At 48.7% G+C, this 20,695-nt stretch overlaps 1 protein-coding gene across 1 annotated transcript in view; it reads left to right on the forward strand.

Moving 5' to 3' along the window:
* Ptpn14 (protein tyrosine phosphatase non-receptor type 14) overlaps positions 1 to 20,695 on the forward strand; it is a 144,459-nt gene that overhangs the window by 81,538 nt on the left and 42,226 nt on the right. Inside the window, exons 4-5 of the mRNA XM_032915621.1 lie at positions 14,072 to 14,169; positions 17,367 to 17,434. Coding sequence (XP_032771512.1) covers positions 14,072 to 14,169; positions 17,367 to 17,434 — 166 coding nt within the window. The remainder of the gene's footprint in view (positions 1 to 14,071; positions 14,170 to 17,366; positions 17,435 to 20,695) is intronic.

The raw sequence follows: 20,695 nt of genomic DNA on the forward strand, positions 1-20,695 counted from the left end.
AGATTCTCGGGCAGTGACATATTTGTTGGTATTTTAGCTTTGGCAGTTGCTGCCACCTTCGCTATAATCAGCCACTTTTGAGGATTCTGTAAGAGAAATTATTTATATCCAGCACTGGGAATTCCACCCGTGGCCAGTGGATTCGTGTTGTAGTATGCCTCAGACTTTAGGCAGTTTTTTTTTCCCCCCCGCTCTCTCTCTTCTTTCTGTCCTCCCTGAGACAATGGAAGGCATAGAAGTACCTGCTCACTCCTCAGGCACAGCATCAGACACAGGAGCCCGGCAGGCGGTCTCAGCTGCCTGCACCTCCAGTTCCACGGGCGCAGATAGAATTCTTTTTCTGGTTATTTTTTTTTTAATTTATTTTACTTTATTTATGTGAGTACACTGTCCCCATCTTCAGACACGCCAGAAGAGGGCATCGGATCCCACTACAGATGGTTGTGAGCCACCATGTGGTTGCTGGGCATTGAACTCAGGGCCTCTGGAAGAGCAGTCAGTGCTCTTAACCGCTGAGCCATCGCTGTAGCCCACGGATAGAACTCTTAGTGTCTTAAAGGCTCGCATGGTCCGAGATGATGTGAAGACATGTGCACCACAGAGGAATCACTCTGTAGAGCCAGGGACATCCAGATGGCAAGCTGACTGTAGACAGCGAGAGTAGGGGGGGTTTTCTACCCATCATCCTAGACAGAGAGCCTTTACTGCCAAGCTTAAGCTGAGGCCCCCAGGGTCTGGTGTGCCACCTGCCTTCTGGCCAATGTGGAAGCTTAGCCTACTCTATAGCCTGGGTTTGGGGGTTGGAGGTCCAGAATGGTGCATTTATTAAAGCTGGGAAAGGCTTGGTTCTTGGACTTCTCCTGTAGGAGTTGGGGTGGGAGGCATAAACCTGGCACTCGAATGGGCTCTTCCACCCATCGGTTTCAGGGTCACTGGTGAAGAGTCTGCCTACAGGTAACTTACAGTGGGTTGGAAAGTTTGTAGTTTCTCCTTTTATTGAAGAGTCTAGGGAATATATAAGTAATTACTTCAGTTACCTCATCCCCTTTTCACACATCTATTAAGCCTGTCGTACTTCTTCCTTCCTCCAGATACATGACGTCTCCCACAGGGGACAGACCCCTTTGGGCAGAGTTGTTGCTTTTAGTTAAAGGTTTTAGGTAAGTTGAGGAATTCTAGGCCGGTTCCCTGACCCTGCTGTCATTTTTCTTCACACCGGGGGAACTGCTAACGGTCCCTCTCTGCCGACCCCACCCCCACACACACCCCGACTGCTAACCACATTTTCAGGCATTTCTGCTGACTTCTTGCCACAATCCTGGCTCGTAACCAGAACTCCTTGGGCAGTTGACTCACGCTTCCAGGTGTAATTTAAGCTCCTGTTCCCACAGTCGATGGGAGCTAATGCTGTGGACACAGGACTTTCAGGGCCAGCAGGTGTGTCTCAGGCAGATGACTCAGGTCATATTTATTACCAGTCCAAGAGGGATGGAGGCTCCCTGCTCTGCAGCTGCAGTGCAGAGGAGGAGTCAGAGCTGGCTGAGGAGCGCGCTACCTTGAGTCTTGATTTATCTCCTTCCTTAAGGCTGCTGCTGGCTGCTTTTCTGAAGTACCTCCATTGGTTGGCTGCCCAAACCCACATTCTTCCCATTGCATGGGTGACTAACGTTTACCCTACTTTGCTGTTCATTGTAAATCTTACGTACACACACACACACACACACACACACACACACACACACACACACACACACAGAGAGAGAGAGAGAGTTTGTGTCAGTGATTGAATTCAAATGTGCATACATGCTAAGTACTCTTGTCATTGAACCATCTCCCCAGCCCCCAATTTCCCCCTTCCCCCTCCTCCTTCCCCACCCCAGCTCCTTCCCCACTCCTCTTCTCCCCCCACTTCCTTTTCTTCTTCATTTTTGTAAGTATATGGGACACAGGGAGAGGTCAGAGGACAACCTTCATGAGTATATTTTCTCTTTCCACTTTTCATCCGGCTGAGGCAGGCTCTACCACACTGTACCTGTCAGGGTCTCTCTCACTGCCTCTGCCACACTGGACAGTCTAGGGCAGCTGACCCACTGTCTTAGTTAGGGTTTTACCACCGTGAGCAGACACCATGACCAGTGCAAGTCTTATAAAAGACAACATTTAATTGGGTCTGGCTTACAGGTTCAGAAGTTCAGTCCGTTATCATCAAGGTGGGAGCAGGGCAGCATCCAGGCAGGCATGGTGCAGGAGGAGCTGCGAGGTCTACATCTTCATCTGAAGGCTGCTGGTGGAAGACTGACTTCCAGGCAGCTAGGGTGAGGGTCTTAGAACCCACGCCCACAGTGGCGCACACACTCCAACAGGGCCACACCTCCTAATAGTGCCACTCCCTGTACAAACCACAACACCCAGGAACCTCCAGGCAGCTCTCCTGTCTCTGCCCCCAGTCTTGCTTTAGGAGGGCGAGGTTATGCACATTAACACGTGAGCTTTGTGCATGGATTCCAGTGACCTGGCTTATAGGGCAGGCACTTTTACACACTGACCATCCAGCCAGCCCAAACTGTTTTTGAACTGGATTCCTCAGTGTCCCCCTACGGTCTTGAACCCCTGTTCCCAAGCGTTGCTCCGGCCTCAGGCTCCTGAGCACAGAGCCTGAAGTTACACACCACACCTGGCCATTTTTGCAACTCTTGCATGCCCTTGGTGTAACCTCTAACAACCTTAGTAGGAAGTGACTCACTTCCCTCTCTTTTCCTTCTTTGTCACTTGGGAGAGCTCACTGAGCATCCGGGTGCTGCCGTGGAGAGCCCCTGAGGAGATGGTGTAGGACCCTGGGCTCTGCAATTCAGGGCAGTAGGGAGGGGTGCTGGGGATGTGGGGAGCACGGGGAACTAGGGGGAACTCTGGGCTGGAGGATAGAAGAGTCTTCGAGAAGTACTGCGGGACCGTGACCTCTGGTGTTACCATGTAACGTCAGAACTCCCATAGCTCCTCCCCTTCCCTTCCTCCTTCCCTTTCTCCTCTTCCCCCAGGTTCTGCCACCTTCCTATGAGTGGAATCACACAAAATGAGGTGTCTGTGTCTGGCACCTTAGCTTAGCCTGCTGTCTCAGAGTGGGCCCACAGCATGGCTCCACTTTTCTTCTCTTCAAGGGACAGGGCACTCTAGTAGCTTAGGCTGGCCCCCAGTGTGATTCCCCCAGGGATGTCCCAGCATGCTCAGAAACCCCATCCCTTCCTGTGGACTTACAGCATGGTGGGGTGGAGCATAATTTGCTTCTTCATTTGCAGTTGATATTGGGACCTTTGCTCTTTTGGTGACTGTAGTTTGTGGTACTATTCATCCTCTAGGTGTTTGATTTGGTTTGTTTTTCCCCTGAGAAAGGATCTCACTCTGGAGCCTAGGCTGGCCTCAAACTCACAGAAATCTACCTGCCTCTCGAGTCCTGGGATTAAAGGTGTACACACCCCACACCCCCAACCCCCCTGGCTCATACGCCGTACTTGGAGTCTCTGTAATTTGTTATAATTAAGAGTTCAAGAGCAGAGAGCGTGGATCTTGTCTGGGCTTGCCTTGTTTCTTATGCAACATTTGCTGTCATGGGCAAGGGGTTTACTCTGTGTGTGTGTGTGTGTGTGTGTGTGTGTGTGTGTGTGTGTGTGTGTGTGTGTGTGTGTGTATGTGTGTGTGTGTGTACACGAGCATGTGCATGCCTGCGTCACAGCGTCTGTATTTAAGTCATAGGACAATTTGTTTTGTAAGCTATGTTCTTGCCTTTCCCTGTGTAGATCCTGGGATGGAAACAGGGTTAGCCGGTGAGCACCTTTACCTTGCCCGTCTCCTCGCAAACATGTTTTTGTCTGACTTTAAATGCCTAATTTTCTTAACTATATGTGGGTGGCATAACTGTGGATAGTCCTGGGTGTTTCTGTGTAACTTTCTTAGAGGCTATAAAACTGTTTTCTGAGCTCCGAGAGATTTTAAGAAAGGCTAAAACAAACTCATTTTAAATTTTAAATTTTTTTCCATTTGTTTATTTATTTATTTTACATCCTGATCAAAGCTCACTCTTCTCCCAGTCTCCCCACTGCCCAGCTCTTTCCCTTCCTCTCTCTCCTTCACTTCTAAGGAGGGGGAAGCCCCCCTCAGGAACCAACCCATCCTGGCACCTCAAGTTACTACAGGACTAGGTACATCCTCTCCCTCTGAGATCAGACAAGACAGCTCGGGTATGGGAGCAGGATCCACAGGCAGGCAACAGACTCAGGGGAAGCCCCTGCCCCAGCTGTTGGGGGAACCCATATGAAGGCCAAACTGCACATCTGCTACATCTGTGCTGGGGGTGAAGGTCCAGCTCCGTTTGCTCTTTGGTTGGTGGTTCAGTCTCTGGGAGCCTCAAGGGTCCAGGTTAGCTGATCCTATTGGTCTTCTCTTAGAGTCTCTATGCTCTTCAGGTTTCTCAGTCTCTCTCTAAGCTCGTCCACAAGACTTCCCAAGCTCCGTCTAATGTTTGGCTGTGGGTCTGCGTCTGCTTCAGTCAGCTCATACTTTATTTTGATGTCAACGCTTTACACTGTGCTTTTCAGGCTTCTGCAGTCATGATTCATCTCAACCGTAGCAGGTAGGCCTCATTGGCCCTTTCAAGTCTTAAGATGGGATTGAATGCACCCACTGACATAGGACAGAGAAACAGAGTCTGGACGTTCCCTTGGTTGTGGAAACCTAGTTTCTGTTTTACACAGAACCCTGGTTCAGGATAGGCCACCATTAGGGCATTTATGGTCTCTATACAGTGAACTTGTCCCTGTAATTTGTTATAATTAACTCAAGAGTTCAAGAGCGGAGAGCGTGGATCAGGTCTGGACTTGCCTTGTTTCTTACACAGCATTTGCTGTCCCTGGTGTTTTCCCCCAGTGCTCAAGGCCCGTGTGTGTGTGTGTGTGTGTGTGTTTGTGTGCATTTAAACAAATAGTGTCCTTTTTAGGAAAGAGTCACAGGCCTTTGAGTCACAGAGACTTAGAGAGCCTTCCTAAGGAGGTAGGTCTCTTGGTGACAGAAGGTGACTCTTGATCAGGTGCTGTGGAAGCCTTGTGGAGCTGAACACCTGCTGAGTGAATCCTGTCAGTGTGTGCTTGGGAGAATGTGTGCGTGTTCGTGATTAGCTTGTGATTGTGAGGAAGGCCCACAGACAGACTTTCCCTTTTAAGGCCGTCCATGTCCCTTGTGAGGTTAGCCCCTTCCCTGTGGCTTGGCCCTTCTCTGGGGTCATTTTGTTTCCCATAGTTTGCTGCTCGTGCAGGTTTAATTGGCTGTCAACTCAGACTTTCATTGAACATAAAAGCTTTCAGCTAGTGGACAGACCAGGTACTAGACACATTATCATACATGTCAGGAAATTCTTCCCAAGGGCTTTGAGGACTCAGGACTTGGGTGGGAAGTGGCCATATAGGTCTGGTTGAAGACCTCCCTGTCTAGGGACTGTACTGCACACGGCGGACAAAGCCCATTGGGCCACCCTGTCCATTAATTCCCTTCTCGGCTGAGAACAGCCTTTGGAATGCACGTGTGAGCTCCCCTGCTACCCAGCCCTGTCAGTCTTAGAGCTCGGCTTGCTTCCTCACACTCCAGGATCCTAGGACAGCTCTGACCTTTCTTATTTGTACAGGAAAACATCAGACAGAAAGCAATGTTCTCTGAGGCTTTGGTACGTTCTCCTCCATCCTGGGAGAAGGTCCCAGTAAATTCTCAAAAGTGGCCTTTCTGATACTGCTAGTTGCAAAGAAAGGTTTCTAGCCAGGAGGTGGCATTTTAAACCTTCCCCTGCTCTTAGTCATTAAGACGGTGATGGCCCTTCTCTACTCTGATCCTCTGCTTCATGAAGACTTCAGAGACCGAATGTAAAGATGTACTACAAATCGTGACATTTATATCGGCTCTTCAGATGAGGGGAGGAGTTGGCTGAGCCGGATTTGAGCCATGGAGGAGGATGAGTGGATAGGAACACACAGTGACACTGGGGATGTAGACCAGCGGTCACAACTCAGAGTACAGCGATCCACGTGGCTCCAGGTAGCAAAAACCAGACCTGGAGAGTTCTCAGCCATGCAAGAAGCATTCCCAGGCTAGCCTCACTGATAGCACACCTGAGTGCATTCCCAGGCTAGCCTTACTGGGAGTACACCTGAGTGCATTCCCAGGCTAGCCTCACTGCACCCTGAATGCATTTCCAGGCTAGCCTTACTGGTAGCCCACCTGAGTGCATTCCCAGGCTAGCCTTACTGGTAGCACAGCTGAGTGCATTCCCAGGCTAGCCTCATTGATAGCCCACCTGAGTGCATTCCCAGGCTAGCCTCACTGATAGCACACCTGAGTGCATTCCCAGGCAAGCCTCACTGATAGCCCACCTGAGTGCATTCCCAGGCTAGCCTCACTGGTTGCACACCTGAGTACATTCCCAGGCTAGCCTCACTGATAGCACACCTGAGTGCATTCCCAGGCTAGCCTCACTGATAGCACACCCTGAGTACTTTACCAGGCTAGCCTCACTGGTAGCACACCTGAGTGCATTCCCAGGCTAGCCTCACTGATAGCACACCCTGAGTACTTTCCCAGGCTAGCTCACTGATAGCCCACCTGAATGCATTTCTAGGCTAGCCTTACTGATAGCACACCTGAGTGCATTCCCAGGCAAGCTTCACTGCACCCTGAGTGCATTCCCAGGCTAGCCTTACTGGTAGCACAGCTGAGTGCATTCCCAGGCTAGCCTCACTGATAGCACACCTGAGTGCATTCCCAGGCTCACTGGTAGACATTCCCAGGCTAGCCTCACTGATAGCACACCCTGAGTACTTTCCCAGGCTAGCCTCACTGATAGCACACCCTGAGTGCATTCCCAGGCTAGCCTTATTGGTAGCCCACCTGAGTGCATTCCCAGGCTAGCCTTACTGGTAGCACACCTGAGTGCATTCCCAGGCTAGCCTCACTGATAGCCCACCTGAGTGCATTCCCAGGCTAGCCTCACTGATAGCCCACCTGAGTGCATTCCCAGGCTAGCCTCACTGATAGCCCACCTGAGTGCATTCCCAGGCTAGCCTCACTGATAGCACACCTGAGTGCATTCCCAGGCTAGCCTCACTGATAGCACACCTGAGTGCATTCCCAGGCTAGCCTCACTGATAGCACACCTGAGTGCATTCCCAGGCTAGCCTTACTGATAGCCCACCTGAGTGCATTCCCAGGCTAGCCTCACTGGTAGCACACCTGAGTGCATTCCCAGGCTAGCCTCACTGGTAGCACACCTGAGTGCATTCCCAGGCTAGCCTCACTGATGCTGAGGCACACAGCAGCCTGCGGGGAAGGGCCAGCCTCCACAAGCCTTCCTCAGAAGCATGGGCCACATATCCTGGTTAGTGGTGCTTTCAGTTTTGTTTTTATTCGGGGATTTCAGGGAAAAAGGAGGGCTCCCCCTTTTATGTCTGTGGTCGCCCTTCTTGGAGGTGGTGCCCTCTGGCCTTCGTTTAAGAAGCAATGCCACCTTGGCCAAGTCAGTCTCTCGGGACACAGTTTCCTGCTGCCCACATGGAAGGGTTAGGCGTAGATGTTAAGGTCTCACCCGACCTCCTTGTTTAGGCTCAACTATACAACCTCAGTTTATGGCCCCTGAATCCGTCTCGCACTCACAATCAGAGGACCGTGCTCTGCACGCATCATCTGCTTACCTGATGCTGACGGCTGTTTGCAGAGTCAGCGTTGCCCGGGATGTAAGAGCAACACAAGTCCCTTCTTGCACACCGAAGATTTCAGGACAGAGGGAAATAGGAATCACGTGGGCTCTTACAATGTCTGCTAGAGAGTTGCGGCCATTTGGAGTCACACTCCATTAGCCCAACACTGCTACCAGAGAATGAGGTCATCTCGTGTTGGGGGTAGGTCCTGCAAACGAGTATCTCCAGCACCTTAACAGTCCTGCACTCCTCTGCCTTCATCCCGCCGGCACGGTGAGCGTGCCAGTGTTCTTGCATGGCAGTCAGGACAGATCCAGGTCTGGAAGCTGCCATCCTGTGATGGTCTCTTCCCAACCTGGGGGGCCTCTGCTGCCCTGGACTTGGAATAAAGGCTTCTGTTGGGGGAGGGGTGGGAAACCTATTCTGAGTCCTCAGCCTTCGGTCCCTGGCGCCTTTCTCGTGGCTCTGTGGTAAGGCAGGGCCTGCTCTGCAGGCCACCACAAGGCGTTTCTCAACCAAAAGGGACAAACCTGCAAGCACACAAGGCGTTTCTCAACCAGAAGGGACAAACCTGCAAGCGCCACCACACAGACAGGGTGTTCAGATTCCTCGAATGTGAACTAAAATGGAGGCGAGGGGGTCCCAGCCAAACACCTTAAACGCAATGTCCTGCTACATGGTTTTCCAGGGAGTTCTCCGTACCTCTGTCAGAATACGGAGTGCTTCATTGGCTTGGCCAAGTTTAGCATTTAAAAACAAACAAAAACTTCAGTTCAGAATCCCAGAGGAGGAAGGAAGTTGGAAAAGTTGTTCGTGCCATGGAGTAGGGACGTTCAGGATGGAGTCCCTGCTCCCCACCCCCTCCCCCGCCCTGCTCAGCCCAGCTCGGAGCATCTGTCAGCTCCCAGTTACCGTGGGAGCAAAAGTGATTGTTGGAACCCTTTGTCTGCATCACCCAGAGAGATTTAACATTTACCCCATAAATGAATTTCTGCTTTAGATTAGAATCAAGACGAAAAAAATGAAATGAGAAGAGTCACCTTTATTCACATATAGAATTATATCCCGATTCTTAACAGGGAGAGCTGGCCTGTAACCTCAAACCAGCCCCTGGGTCTCCACAGCCAGATGGGATACTTCGAGGACTTCGAGTATGAGGAATGTTTTAGCATTTTCTTTGCAAGCTTAGACTCAAAGAGGACCTCTCTGGAAACTTGGCTGCGCTTCCCTTCCTGGCATGAGGATTGGCTGGCTGGATTTTTCCTTTCCACCCACAGTGCTGACAGGGTGGAGTGTACTTCCATGAAATTGTATGTTTCCAAAATAGGACCCACAGCTTTACTTCGCTGCTGTTCTTAGGGCTGTATCTCTAACCAAAACAGAGACGAGCCCAACAGTTCTAAACACGGAACGCCAGCTCTGCTCTCGAATCCTGCGGGACGCCATTTTTGTATTTTACAAAGGGGCTTTCCGTGGGAAATTAAAGCAAGCAAGTAATTTCTAACGTAGTTCAAATTTCTTCCCTTCTTTCTTTTTTTTCTTTCCCAGTCTTACTAGTGGCCGCCGCCAAAGTCTCGTGTGGTGGCCGCACATGTCAATGCTCGGGGGTCTTTGTACTCTGGATGGCTGCCAGGTAGAACATACTCCACGGACACCCCAGGCACAGGCATAACTCCGTGTGAGGAACATCCCAGTGTTCCTGCTGTAGGGTTGGAGTCATCGTTTCCTTTCACAGGAATCTGAATAGAAGCTGCCACGTGTGTTGGCTGGGCTGTGGCCCAGTAGGTAGAGAGCTTCTTCTCCATCATGAACCAGTCCTCAGCAGTGCTCATCAGGCATGGTGGCTCATGGCTCTAGAAGGTAAAGACAGGAAGAACCGGTCTTCAAGGTCATCCTCAGTTACATAGGGAGTTGGAGGCTAAGCCTAGGATCCGTGAGAGCCTGTCCGGAAAATAGCAACAACAAAGAACTGGATGTGGATGAATGGCAAGCGTCAGGCTCAGGAGAAAGGGGAGGAGGGATTGTTGCTTTGCTGGATCTAGTGGATTTCTTGGTTACTGATCTGGTCCCCCAAAAGAATCTACTGAAAGCCTCCTTTTGACTTCCAGGGTCCTTTTCAGTTCCAGGGTGACTGGGAGACAGCTTCCGTTCTGGGTCACAGGTGACAACATCTTTACAAACATCCCCCACCCACCTCACCCCACCCCACCCCACCCAGGTACTGGAAGACTGCCCTGTCAGACAGCACAGTAAAGAACTGATAGGGTCCCTGTGAGGCAGAGACTGGGGCCTGTCCTCCCCAAGGTGATGGCATGTTTTGCATTCATGCTCCCAGGAAGTGCTCCCAGGAAGTGCTCCCAGGAAGTGCTCCCAGGAAGTGCTCCCAGGAAGTGCTCCCAGGAAGTGCTCCCCAAGTTCATGCTGACACCTGCCTGCCCCTCTGACTCGAAGTACTGAAAATAAGTAGAGATAACCAAAGATAGAGAAGGGGTATCCTGGGGATTCAGACATTGTGTGACATTGCGTGATCAGTAGGAGGAGGTGAGCTTTTGCCTCCCTTCCCAGCTGAGGTCCCCGCCCCACCCCACCACGTTGGCCAGTTTTGAGAACCCACTGCAGCTTTCCTCAGTAAACCTGAAGGTGCTTCTGCCCCGAGAGCCTGCTCACAGGATCTTAGGGGGTTTGGGTTTTGGTTTTGATGTCCTGTAACATTACTGGAGAGAGACTGTGTGTGGCCCACAGGGCAAAGCTGACACCTTTTCCTTATCTCTCATTCTCTCAGTTTTGAAAGTAGGATCTTCAGGCTCCAAGTGGCTCACCTTCAAAGATGCGTCTGCTCTCACAGTGAACTCTTGGCACTTAAAAGGGGTTTTGATAACTTAAGGACCCTCTTACTGGCTCCGTTTCCTCCCTCTAAGAACTGCTGGGGTTGGGGAGATGAAAGCAATCTTCACAAAAGGCTCCCAGGCACTTCTCAGGGTCTCCTGAAGAGAAGGTTACCTGGAGTGAGTGAGGCACTGTTCCCTGGGGGAAGTGAGCAAGATGGCAGAGGGCACCGAGTGCAGAGCCTTGAAGGGTAGGTGTAGAAGTCACAGCTGTACAGTGTCTGAGATGAGAAGCATCCCCCTGGAGCGGCAGCCCTCAGCCCCTCCTCAGACTCACCGAGCTGCCTCCCAGGAGGTGCACTGGCAGAGAGCAGTGCTTCATTTCATTTTGGTACAAGACCTCACTGTATAGCCCAGGCTAGCCCAGCGTTCACTATATAGCCTGGGCTTGCCTCAGATTTGTGATCCTCTTGTCTGAGCCCCTTGAGTGCTGGGATTCCAGATTCAAGCTGTTAGTTTTTAAACACCAGCATCCCGTGAGTTTAAATAAGGCTCTCTGCAAGCTTCGCCTGTCTTGGAGAAGGAGGTGTTCCTCCAAGCTCAGAGGATAATGTGACGTCTTGATGGGTTCCTGCAGTACAGAGGGGCAGAGAGACTGGGGTTGTGGTTGAAGCCTGGCTGAGAGGGGAGACAGCCAAGCTCTTTGCCTTGAACCATACCACATGGGCCAGCCTTTGCTTCTCTTTGGGAGAGACATGAAAACTGGGAAATGTGAATTGGGGGATTGGTGCTCTGCACGGAGCAGATCAGAGTGCTAGAGGATGGGACTGAAGTGAGCCTTACTGTGGCCCCTCGGTGTTCTCAGTGTTGGCCATTTTGATTTACTCTTATCAAGATACTAAGTTCATGAAGTTGTGCTTCAGTGTTATTTGTTCAAATTCTCAGGAATGAACAGGTCATGGCCTCCTTTTCCCTCTGCCATGTAGGTACTGTCATTAAATGCCCTAAGAATTAGTCCGTCCTTCCGTCTGTCTGTCTATCTGTCTGTCCGTCCGTCCAACCCTCCCTCCATCCCTCCCTCCGCGTAGGCAGGAGTCTCCTTGGTGCTTGCTAGACGGAACACTGAACACTTCAGATTCAGTGGGAAACCCTGTCTCATAAGATAAGGTCTCAGGCATCCGCCTCTGTATTTTATCAGGCTCTGGCTGAGCCTCTCAGGGGACGGCTACATCAGGCTCCTGTCAGCATGCACTTCTTGACATCAGCAATATTGTCTGGGTTTGGTGGCTGTATATGTATATGGGCTGGATCCCCAGGTGGGGCAGAACTGAGAACAGGGTCCCCATTGGAGGAGTTAGAGAAAGGATTGAAGGATTAAAGGAGCAGAAGGGGCTTACAATCCCATAAGAACAACAAAACCAACCAACCAGAGCTCCCAGGGACTAAACCATTACCCAGAGAGTACGCATGGACAGACCCATGGCTCCAGCTGCATATGTACCAGAGCATGGCCTTCTTGTGCACTAATGGGATGAGAAGCTCTTGGTCCTGCCAAGACTGGACCCCCAGTATAGGGGAATGACAGAGTGGGGAGGCAGGAAGGGGTGGCTGGATGGTGGGGGGAACACCCTCATAGAAGCAGGGGTAGGAGGGATGGGATGGGGATTTATGGATGAAATATAAATAAAAATATCCAATAAAAAAAGATAAGGTCGAAGAAGCAATTGAGAGATTGGCTTCTTGTCTCCATGTACACACACGTGGATGGATTTGCACCTGCACACATGCATATAGTGCTCCCTCCCTCCTACCCTTCCTCCTTCCCTCCCCCCTGCCTCCCCACAGTGCCCTTGGCTTCACTGGGTTTAGTATTGATCTTGGCCTTTCCTCCCTGGGTCTGGGCACTTACCAGTGTTGGAGAAGCTGACTTTTGATAGCCAGCAAATGACTTCAATGGTTCCAGTGCTTGGGGAATCAGAACTGTGGTGACAGTTGAGGACAAGGCAGTGTCTACGGAGGAGTGGTGGCCTCCCATGGACAAGCAGACAAAGGTTTTCTGCTGGGTTAGACTGCTCAGTGGAGGTCATTCATTGATACAGGTCATTCATTGATACAGGTCATTCACTGATACAGGTCACTTATTGATATAGGTCCCTTACTGATGTAGGTCATTCATTGATACAGGTCACTTTTCACTGATACAAGTCATTCATTGATACAGCCAAATGATAATGGCAGGAGGAAAAATCCCTGACTGAATGGCTAAACCTGTAAAATGGTTATAAACTTATCAGATAAATGATCAGGTGGGAGCAGGGAACAAAGGTTAGTTTTCTGTTGCCTATTACATTTGATTAAAAGGATTTACTATCCAACTCCCAGTGTTTGTCCTTCAGATCTGAGGCTAGATTTTTCCCAACAGAGACTAACCTGTTTTGTTTTGTCTTGTTTTGCCCTGTCTTGTATCTTTCCCTGCCCTATAGACCCAGGTGGGCTGGGCTGGGCTGGGGTGGGCAGAGTCAGCGTCTTACCCTCCAGCAGCCTCTGTCAGAGTGTCATCGCACCTGAGGTAGTGCGGGCAGACCCTGCTATAACCGATTCCCTTAGTTGTCTGTGTCTAGGGACACTAGGCTTGGGGTAACCTTTGGGTTTGCAGACAGAGCTGTCAGCTAAGCTATAATACAGAACGTTTCTTCCCAGGAGCAAAATGGCTGCCAGTGTTTTGGACAGCATAGCAGGGGCAGTCTGGTCAGAGTGATGACCATGAGAGACCTGGAAGCAAGCATGTGCGTGGAGGTTTTCCCTGTGGGCCATCTAAAGAGTGGTTGTTGTTTTTGTTTTTGTTTTTTTTTTTTTTTGGTTTTGTTTTGTTTTTTTAGCAGGGGCAGCACACACTGTTTCAGCTTCTGATGTTAGGAGGCTGCATGATCTGCCTGTCTAGTTTCCTTTTGGAAAAAGTACTCCAGGTTGGAAAGTGAAAACCAACTACATTTTCATGCATCTCAAACATGGGAGGTTAAGCCTCACTCTGAAAAAGCTTCAGCAGAATTCTCCATTATTTGACCAATTAATTAGTAATCTGGCCCACCAGAGTTTTGCATTTATGCATTTTTATTTTTTTAAGATTCATTTTTATTATTTTAAAATTTTTTTCTACCTCAACGAGGGCCATCAATATAGTCTCCCCACAGACCTAGGCAGAGAGCCCCATCTGTTGAGTGATCCTAGATTTTGTCAAATTGCTAATTAGGCCACCGAAAGTGGGCACTGTTGAGGTCTTGGTGTATTGCCAAGACCTTCCTGGTTATGGTTCACCCTGAGGCCCACCAGCAAACTGTCTGATGAGCATCTTCTTACCAACAGTGGACTGGCTTCAGCACCTGCTATTGAACAGAGGGACACAGGGGCAGAGGCCACTGTCTGTCTTCTGTAGGTGACATCGCCAGTGTCACCCATACATCCTGCTGGGAACGAGTTCCAGTGTCCCTGTTTACGCTTGTTACTTTCCTCCCGTGACAGATATCAGTATTACCTGCAAGTCAAAAAAGATGTGCTTGAAGGACGGTTGCGGTGCTCCCTGGAACAAGTGATCCGGCTAGCTGGCTTAGCTGTGCAAGGTAAGGCCGCCTGCAGACTTCCGTCTTCCGCTTCAGAATGCTCTCCCAGAACAAACAGCTAGATTTGGTTAAGCAACTCGTGGCTGAGGCTCCCTGGTCATTTCAAGATGTTTACACTAAGATGAAAAATTAGTGATTTTGGGGTGACAGGAGGGGATTTCTCGGAGCTGCTCACGAATCAGTCAATGCTTGTTTGATTCTGGCTCTAACTGAAGAAAATAGTTTTTAAATCCTACCTGTAATTGAAGCTCCCTTTCAGAGCGTAGAGGACATTTTCTCAGGATTATTATGCAGTTTGCTCATATTCTGTATCCTGATATTGTGAATACGTTTCTGTTACCACTTAAAGTACAGTAGTGTTGTGGTAAAAATTAAATAATGGAATCGGGGCACTAAGCACCGTGCCACACTCCCTCCTGCTACTCTCTGTCCCCACGGCGATCTTGCCGTCATGACTAACCCCATCAGTGACCATCCATCTAGTTGCCAAGGCAGGTCACTGCCACGCTGGTCCCATACAGAGACCGCCTATCTCACAGCTCTCTTGCTGCGGACTCCGCTCATATTCCCAGCGTCCTCCCCCTGTGGTTATTGTCACAACTCCCAGTAACCTGTTAACATCAAAACTCAATAAACTTGTAATTTATCAATCAGATTTATATCAGTAAATTCTCACCCCACAAAATGTCCACACAATAAACTCAGAGCCAATTGATATTGATATAAACTGCCCACCTAGATAAGACAAACTGTCCTGTACAAATCCATCCCTTATAAGATTTTCATATCTATATGTGATTATTTAAAGCCCCATGGAGGTGGGTCATCCTTCTCCTCCTCCATCTTCTCTTCTTCTTCCCCTACTCCTCTCTCCACCCTTACAAAACTCTGTCCCAATCACAGGCCTTGCCTTATCTTGTGCCTGCCCTCATCTGCATACAGACATCAATCCACACAGTAGTGCTAACCAATATCCCACACCTCCCGTAGTAATTCATGGGAGAACTTTAAGTTGTTGATGGATGGATGACAGGGACAGGAGAAGGGTGACCTTGTCTTTCAGTCTGCCTGCCTATTTTCAACCTTTGCACACTGTAGAATGTGTTATGTGTGTGCTCATGTGTGAGTGTGTTCCAGGTATGTGTAGGGGTCAAGAGAATGTGTCACTCCTCCAGAGCTAGAATTGCAGATGGCTCTGAGTCACTACATGTGGGTGCTGGGAACCAAACTCAGGTCTCCTGGAAGAACAGCAAATGTTCTAAGTCACTCAACCATTCTTCAGATCTGCACTTACCTATGTATCTAACTATGTATCTATCTATGTATCTATCTAAGTATCTATCTATGTATCTAACTATGTATCTATGTATCTATCTATGTATCTATGTATCTAACTATGTATCTATGTATCTATCTATGTAACTATCTATATATCTATGTATCTATGTATCTAACTATGTATCTAACTATGTATCTATGTATCTATGTATCTATGTATGTATGTATGTATGTATCTATCTATCTATCTATCTATCTATCTTTCTATCCACCTATGTATCTATGCATCTATCTATTGAATGATGATTTAAATGCATTTATTCATATTGAAAATAAAGAGTATGTTCCTACATGTGTGTTTATGTATCATGTGTGCAATGCTTGGGGAGGCCAGAAGAGGGCGTCAAATCTACTACAACTGGAGTTACAGATATTTGTGAGCCCCATGAGGGTGCTGGGAATTAACCCATGTCTTCTGCAAGAGCAGCGCATGTTCTTAACTGCCGAGTCATCTCTCCAACCCCACGTAGCAGAGGATGGGAACATGCAGTGTGCCCGTTGTCTTGACACTGGGCCTTTGGTGTTTAAGAGGCTTTTCTTTCTGTTGCCTGTGTGTACTCTCCTCACTGCTTGCTCATTTAATGAACTCCGGGCATCTTAGGTATTGGAAGACCCTTGAGGATTGGTGGATTCAGTCTGGATTCAGACCCTTTTTTATTGGGTCCTTGAAGTGAACTATTTTGTCTGTGTGATGAGACTTCCTTTAAGTATACAATGCTAACACATGGTTCTCCAGGCCTGAGGTGATGGTTCACAGGTAAAGTGCTAGCTTGAAAGGATGAGGGCCTGAATTTGGTTCCCAAGAACCCACATAAAAGTGATCTTGTCTGTGTGTATATGTATGCATAGACAGGAGTCTTCTAGGGCTTGCTGGACAGAACACTGAACACTTCAGATTCAGTGGGAGACCCTGTCTCATAAGATAAGGTCACAGAGGCAGTTGAGAAAGACCAGAGATAGGCTTCTTGTCCCCATGTTCACATATGTGGATGAATTTGCAAATTCCCTCTCTCTCATTTTTCTAACAGCCCCTATTGGGCCATTAGAAAGACAAACCATGCCCAGAGAAGTAAACGCTGATGGGAGATATTGGGTGATTAAACTTGAAACAGGCGCAGCGAATCATCTCTGCCCCATCTGAACGCCTCGCCTAAGGGACACCTGCACTGCCCGTAGGGGGAGCCCCACTGTCTCTGTCCTGTTGACCTCTCTGGCACATTCAGCCCCTCTTCTGCTTACTTTGCTGCTAAGTGCGTTTCCATGGACTTAGCCAGTGTGGGGCTGGCTGTTGTAAAAGCGAGGCAGGGAGAGACAAGGTACTTCTGTGGACTCAGTCTTCACGTGCCTCCCGTACCACAGTGAGATGGCAACGGGGAGAAACAGAGCTCCTGGCATCTTGTGACATGTAAATGCGTTCAGAAGGTGTGAAGGTTTTTGAGGTTGCTTGCCAAGGGTGATTTACGGTGGGGGTTTCCAGCTGCAGGATACATTTCCAAGGTAACATTTCTGTGTATTCACCTTGACTTAGAAAGTTCCCTTGGCAGACAGGGATAAGATACCAGCCTGGTACACAGTCAACAGACAAACACGGGTTTGTTTGAAAGTCTTTAAATAGCCATTAGAGCTTGCTTCCAAATTTCCTCACTCTTTCTAAAAATTAACTCGTGCAGTTCACATGCCAGCGCTGACAGTTGCTAGGTTAAAGTAGGGACCGCAGAAGACAGGCCTTGGCACTGACGGTGTTCAATGGGGCAGCGGAGAGAGTGCGGTCGGAGTGGGTAATGGGCACAGTTTGCCGTGTTTTACCGTCTTTATCTTCATGGAATGACTGCTGTTGTTTCCCCGACTTTTGTTTTCAGCTGACTTCGGAGACTATAACCAGTTTGACTCCCAGGAATTCCTCCGAGAGTATGTGCTCTTCCCTATGGTGAGTTCACTGTTTCTCTTGCTATCTTACTATCCTCGGACATTTTATTCTTTGTTTTGAGATTCTCCTCTGTGGGGAGGAGATCTACACATTTTGATATGGGGACAAGTGTTATGAAGCACCAGCAGTAGAAGATTACATCTTCCCATCTCCAAATTCTTCCTAGCCCCACCCCTCCCCTCCCCTGGACACACATACACACACACACACACACACACACACTCACCCAGGCAGAGTGGAGAGGCAGCTCTGAGTCTTGTGGGTTGACTTTAAGTTTATCAGTTCCAGTTGTGCTTTTCTTCTTTTGATGGAATCTGTAAGTTTTTTTATGTATACAGTCATGTATGTAATCAGCAAATATAGACTATTATGCCTCTTCTTTTCCTCTCATCCCTGTCTGTCTGTCTGTCTGCCTGTGTATGTACGTACGTATGTATGTATGTGTGTATGTACGTACATATGTATGTATGTATGCATGCATGCATATATGTATATATGGATCTGTCATCTATCATCTATTATCTATATCTATCTATCCATCTATCTATCCATATTTCTCTCTTCCTTTCTATCATTTATTTATTATCGTCCAAACTCTTTTAATTAAGCTGTTAGTACCATTTGAAGGCAAGCGGTGAGAGTGGGCCAGGCTCAGGTGTTGATCAATTTCCCACCTTGTGTAGCCATGGGTCCAGTCCCCAGAACCACAAGAAAGGATAAGAGATGGGGGTGGGGTGGGTGAAACATACAGAAATCAGTCTCCTTTGCAGGAACACAAGAGTATAGGAGTGAGTTCACTCAAGAAGATGAATGACTCATTCACTGACAACCGTCAAACACTGAAGAGAGAAATGCAAGACTATGTAAACACTTGTTCCAGGGCGTGGCTTGCAAGAACTGGTATCAAAATGTCCATGCACCCCAAAACAATCTATAGATTTAATGCATCCCCTGTCATAGTCACAATGCCATTCTTCACAGAAATAGAAAAAACAAACCCAAAATTCATGTAGAGCTACAGAGAATCCCAAGTAGCCAAGACAGTCTTGAGCCAAAGGAAAACGGAGCCAGGGACATTGTGCTTCCTGAACCTAAGATACGTGCTGTGGGCTGGATAAGTTTATGTCAACTCGATGTAGACTAGAGTCATCTGAGGGAAGGGAACCCCAATTGAGAAAATGCTTTTATAAGATCGGGTTGTGGGTACCCCCATAGGGCATTTTCTTAACTAGTGATTGATGGGAGATATCAGCCCATTGCGGGTGGTGCCATCCCTGAGCTGCTGGTCCTGGGTTCTATAAGAAAAGCAGGCTGAGCAAGCCATGAGGAGCAAGCCATGAGGAGCAAGCCAGTAAGCAGCACCCATCCATGGCCTCTGCATCAGCTGCTCCCTCCAGGTCCCCACCCTGCTTGAGTTCCTGTCCTGACTTCCTTCAGTGATGGACTACGGATGTAGAAGCCAAGTGAAGACTTTCTCTCCACCTTGCTTTTGGTCATAGGGTTTCATCATAACAATAGCATTCATAGAATTCACCTGGCCATACCTTCATCCCCTGACTGAGAACTAGTGTCCAGTGAAAGGTGACTGACTGGTTAAAATAAAAAGCCAAGAGATATGTAAAAATATCCAGCATCACTGATCAGGAGGCGATGTTCGTGTAGTAGTCTACGGTGTAGCAGTCTTCCTTCTGGTATCCTTCCTTCTGGGATGACTGCGGTCAAAGGACAGTCATCAGTGTGCAAGGGACTGGTGGCCACCACACAGTGGCTGGGATGTATGTTAGAGCAGTCGGTCACAGGGAGGTACGGAAGAGATAGGATCTCTTGGGTGCTCTCTGCTGGCCAATGCCCTGCCAGATCTATGTGTCACTGAGATCAAAGGTCCCCTACCCACCCCTTTGGAATGCCTTGCTGTCTGCCCAACCGTGGGCAGCAGCCACCAGCCATGTCCTGCTCACAGGCCCGCTCCTGGGTGAGCACTTTCTCTGTGCTTGAACGTGCTCATTCTAGTTAGTTATTTTCCCAGTTAAAAGTGCCAGGATCCTGTAAGCCACCGCTAACTGACACGTGGTGTATGCTCACACTTATTTCTGGAATGAACCAGTGCTTTAAACCTGCCCATTCCTGAGCTGATGGGAAGGTAGACCAGAGGTGTCACCCCTGGGGAATTCTGATGCCTGGATGGTGGCTACACCGAGAGGAGTTTTACTGAGGGTGACTGAACACCTCAAGAAGGAGGCTTGTGGCAGAGTGGAGTGGCCAGCAGCCCCGAGTTCAGGTTCTGCTTTTACACAGAGCCACTCACCATAGCTTTCTCTTTGTTTCCTTTTTTTTTGTTTTGTTCAATTGTTTTGTCCCCAATAACAACTAGGAATGAAGTTGTTCAAGAACTGGGACTGTCACGCTCCCAGGGTAAGATTTACCAAATCAGGGTGCCAGCCCACATATCCAGAAGTACAATCAGGATTTGACCTGGGGCAGGATCATGTGCACCTCAGGGGTTAGGAAAGCCTTGGAGAGGACTGTGATGTCAGCTGTGTCTTAAAGGACGACACCCACGTGTGTAAGGGGCAGGGCCGAGGGGACAAAACTTATCAGGACAGCGAGGAGAGGACAAGGATGTGGGAAAGAGTTGGCTGTTACTTTCGCTGTACCTTGTCTCTTGGGAGAGGAATCATGTGTCTGAGACCCAGGGGAGTTAAAGTTCTTAGATTGTGCATGGTGGCAACTCCTGCATGAAACAGAGACTGGTACATATGTGGATCTGAGTCTAAGGCAGCCAGTGCAGCTCCCAGGCCCTTGTGCTGAGTCACATGGAAAGTCACAGGGAAGGAGACAGTTGATTAGGGAGAGGCACAGGAATGTGCTACATCCTAGGGTGTCCTAGAGGGGCTCATCAGATACGCAGTGACCTTCCTTCTATTGTTAGTAATATAACATAATTTATATATTATATATCCATATGTTATATTTATTCTATTTTGAGATAATATAAAGTATATTTATTATATAATTATGTATATTATATACAATAAGTATAACATTATATTATGTAAGCTCCCAGGAACTTACAGCACAGGTTTCTCAGAACATGCTCCTCTGGCTGAGTGAAGCTCAGGTGGACTAAGGGCTGCCAGTCTTTCCACTGTTGGGACCTCCTCCTCCATAGTTGTCCATTCCTCTGCCCGAGGACCTTTTGCTGGTGGACGCACGCAGGGCATCTGGACAGGAGATACGGTTTAGATACCGACAGAGACATTG

This window comes from Rattus rattus, chromosome 10, assembly GCF_011064425.1.
Source record: "Rattus rattus isolate New Zealand chromosome 10, Rrattus_CSIRO_v1, whole genome shotgun sequence".
Taxonomy (NCBI): domain Eukaryota; kingdom Metazoa; phylum Chordata; class Mammalia; order Rodentia; family Muridae; genus Rattus; species Rattus rattus.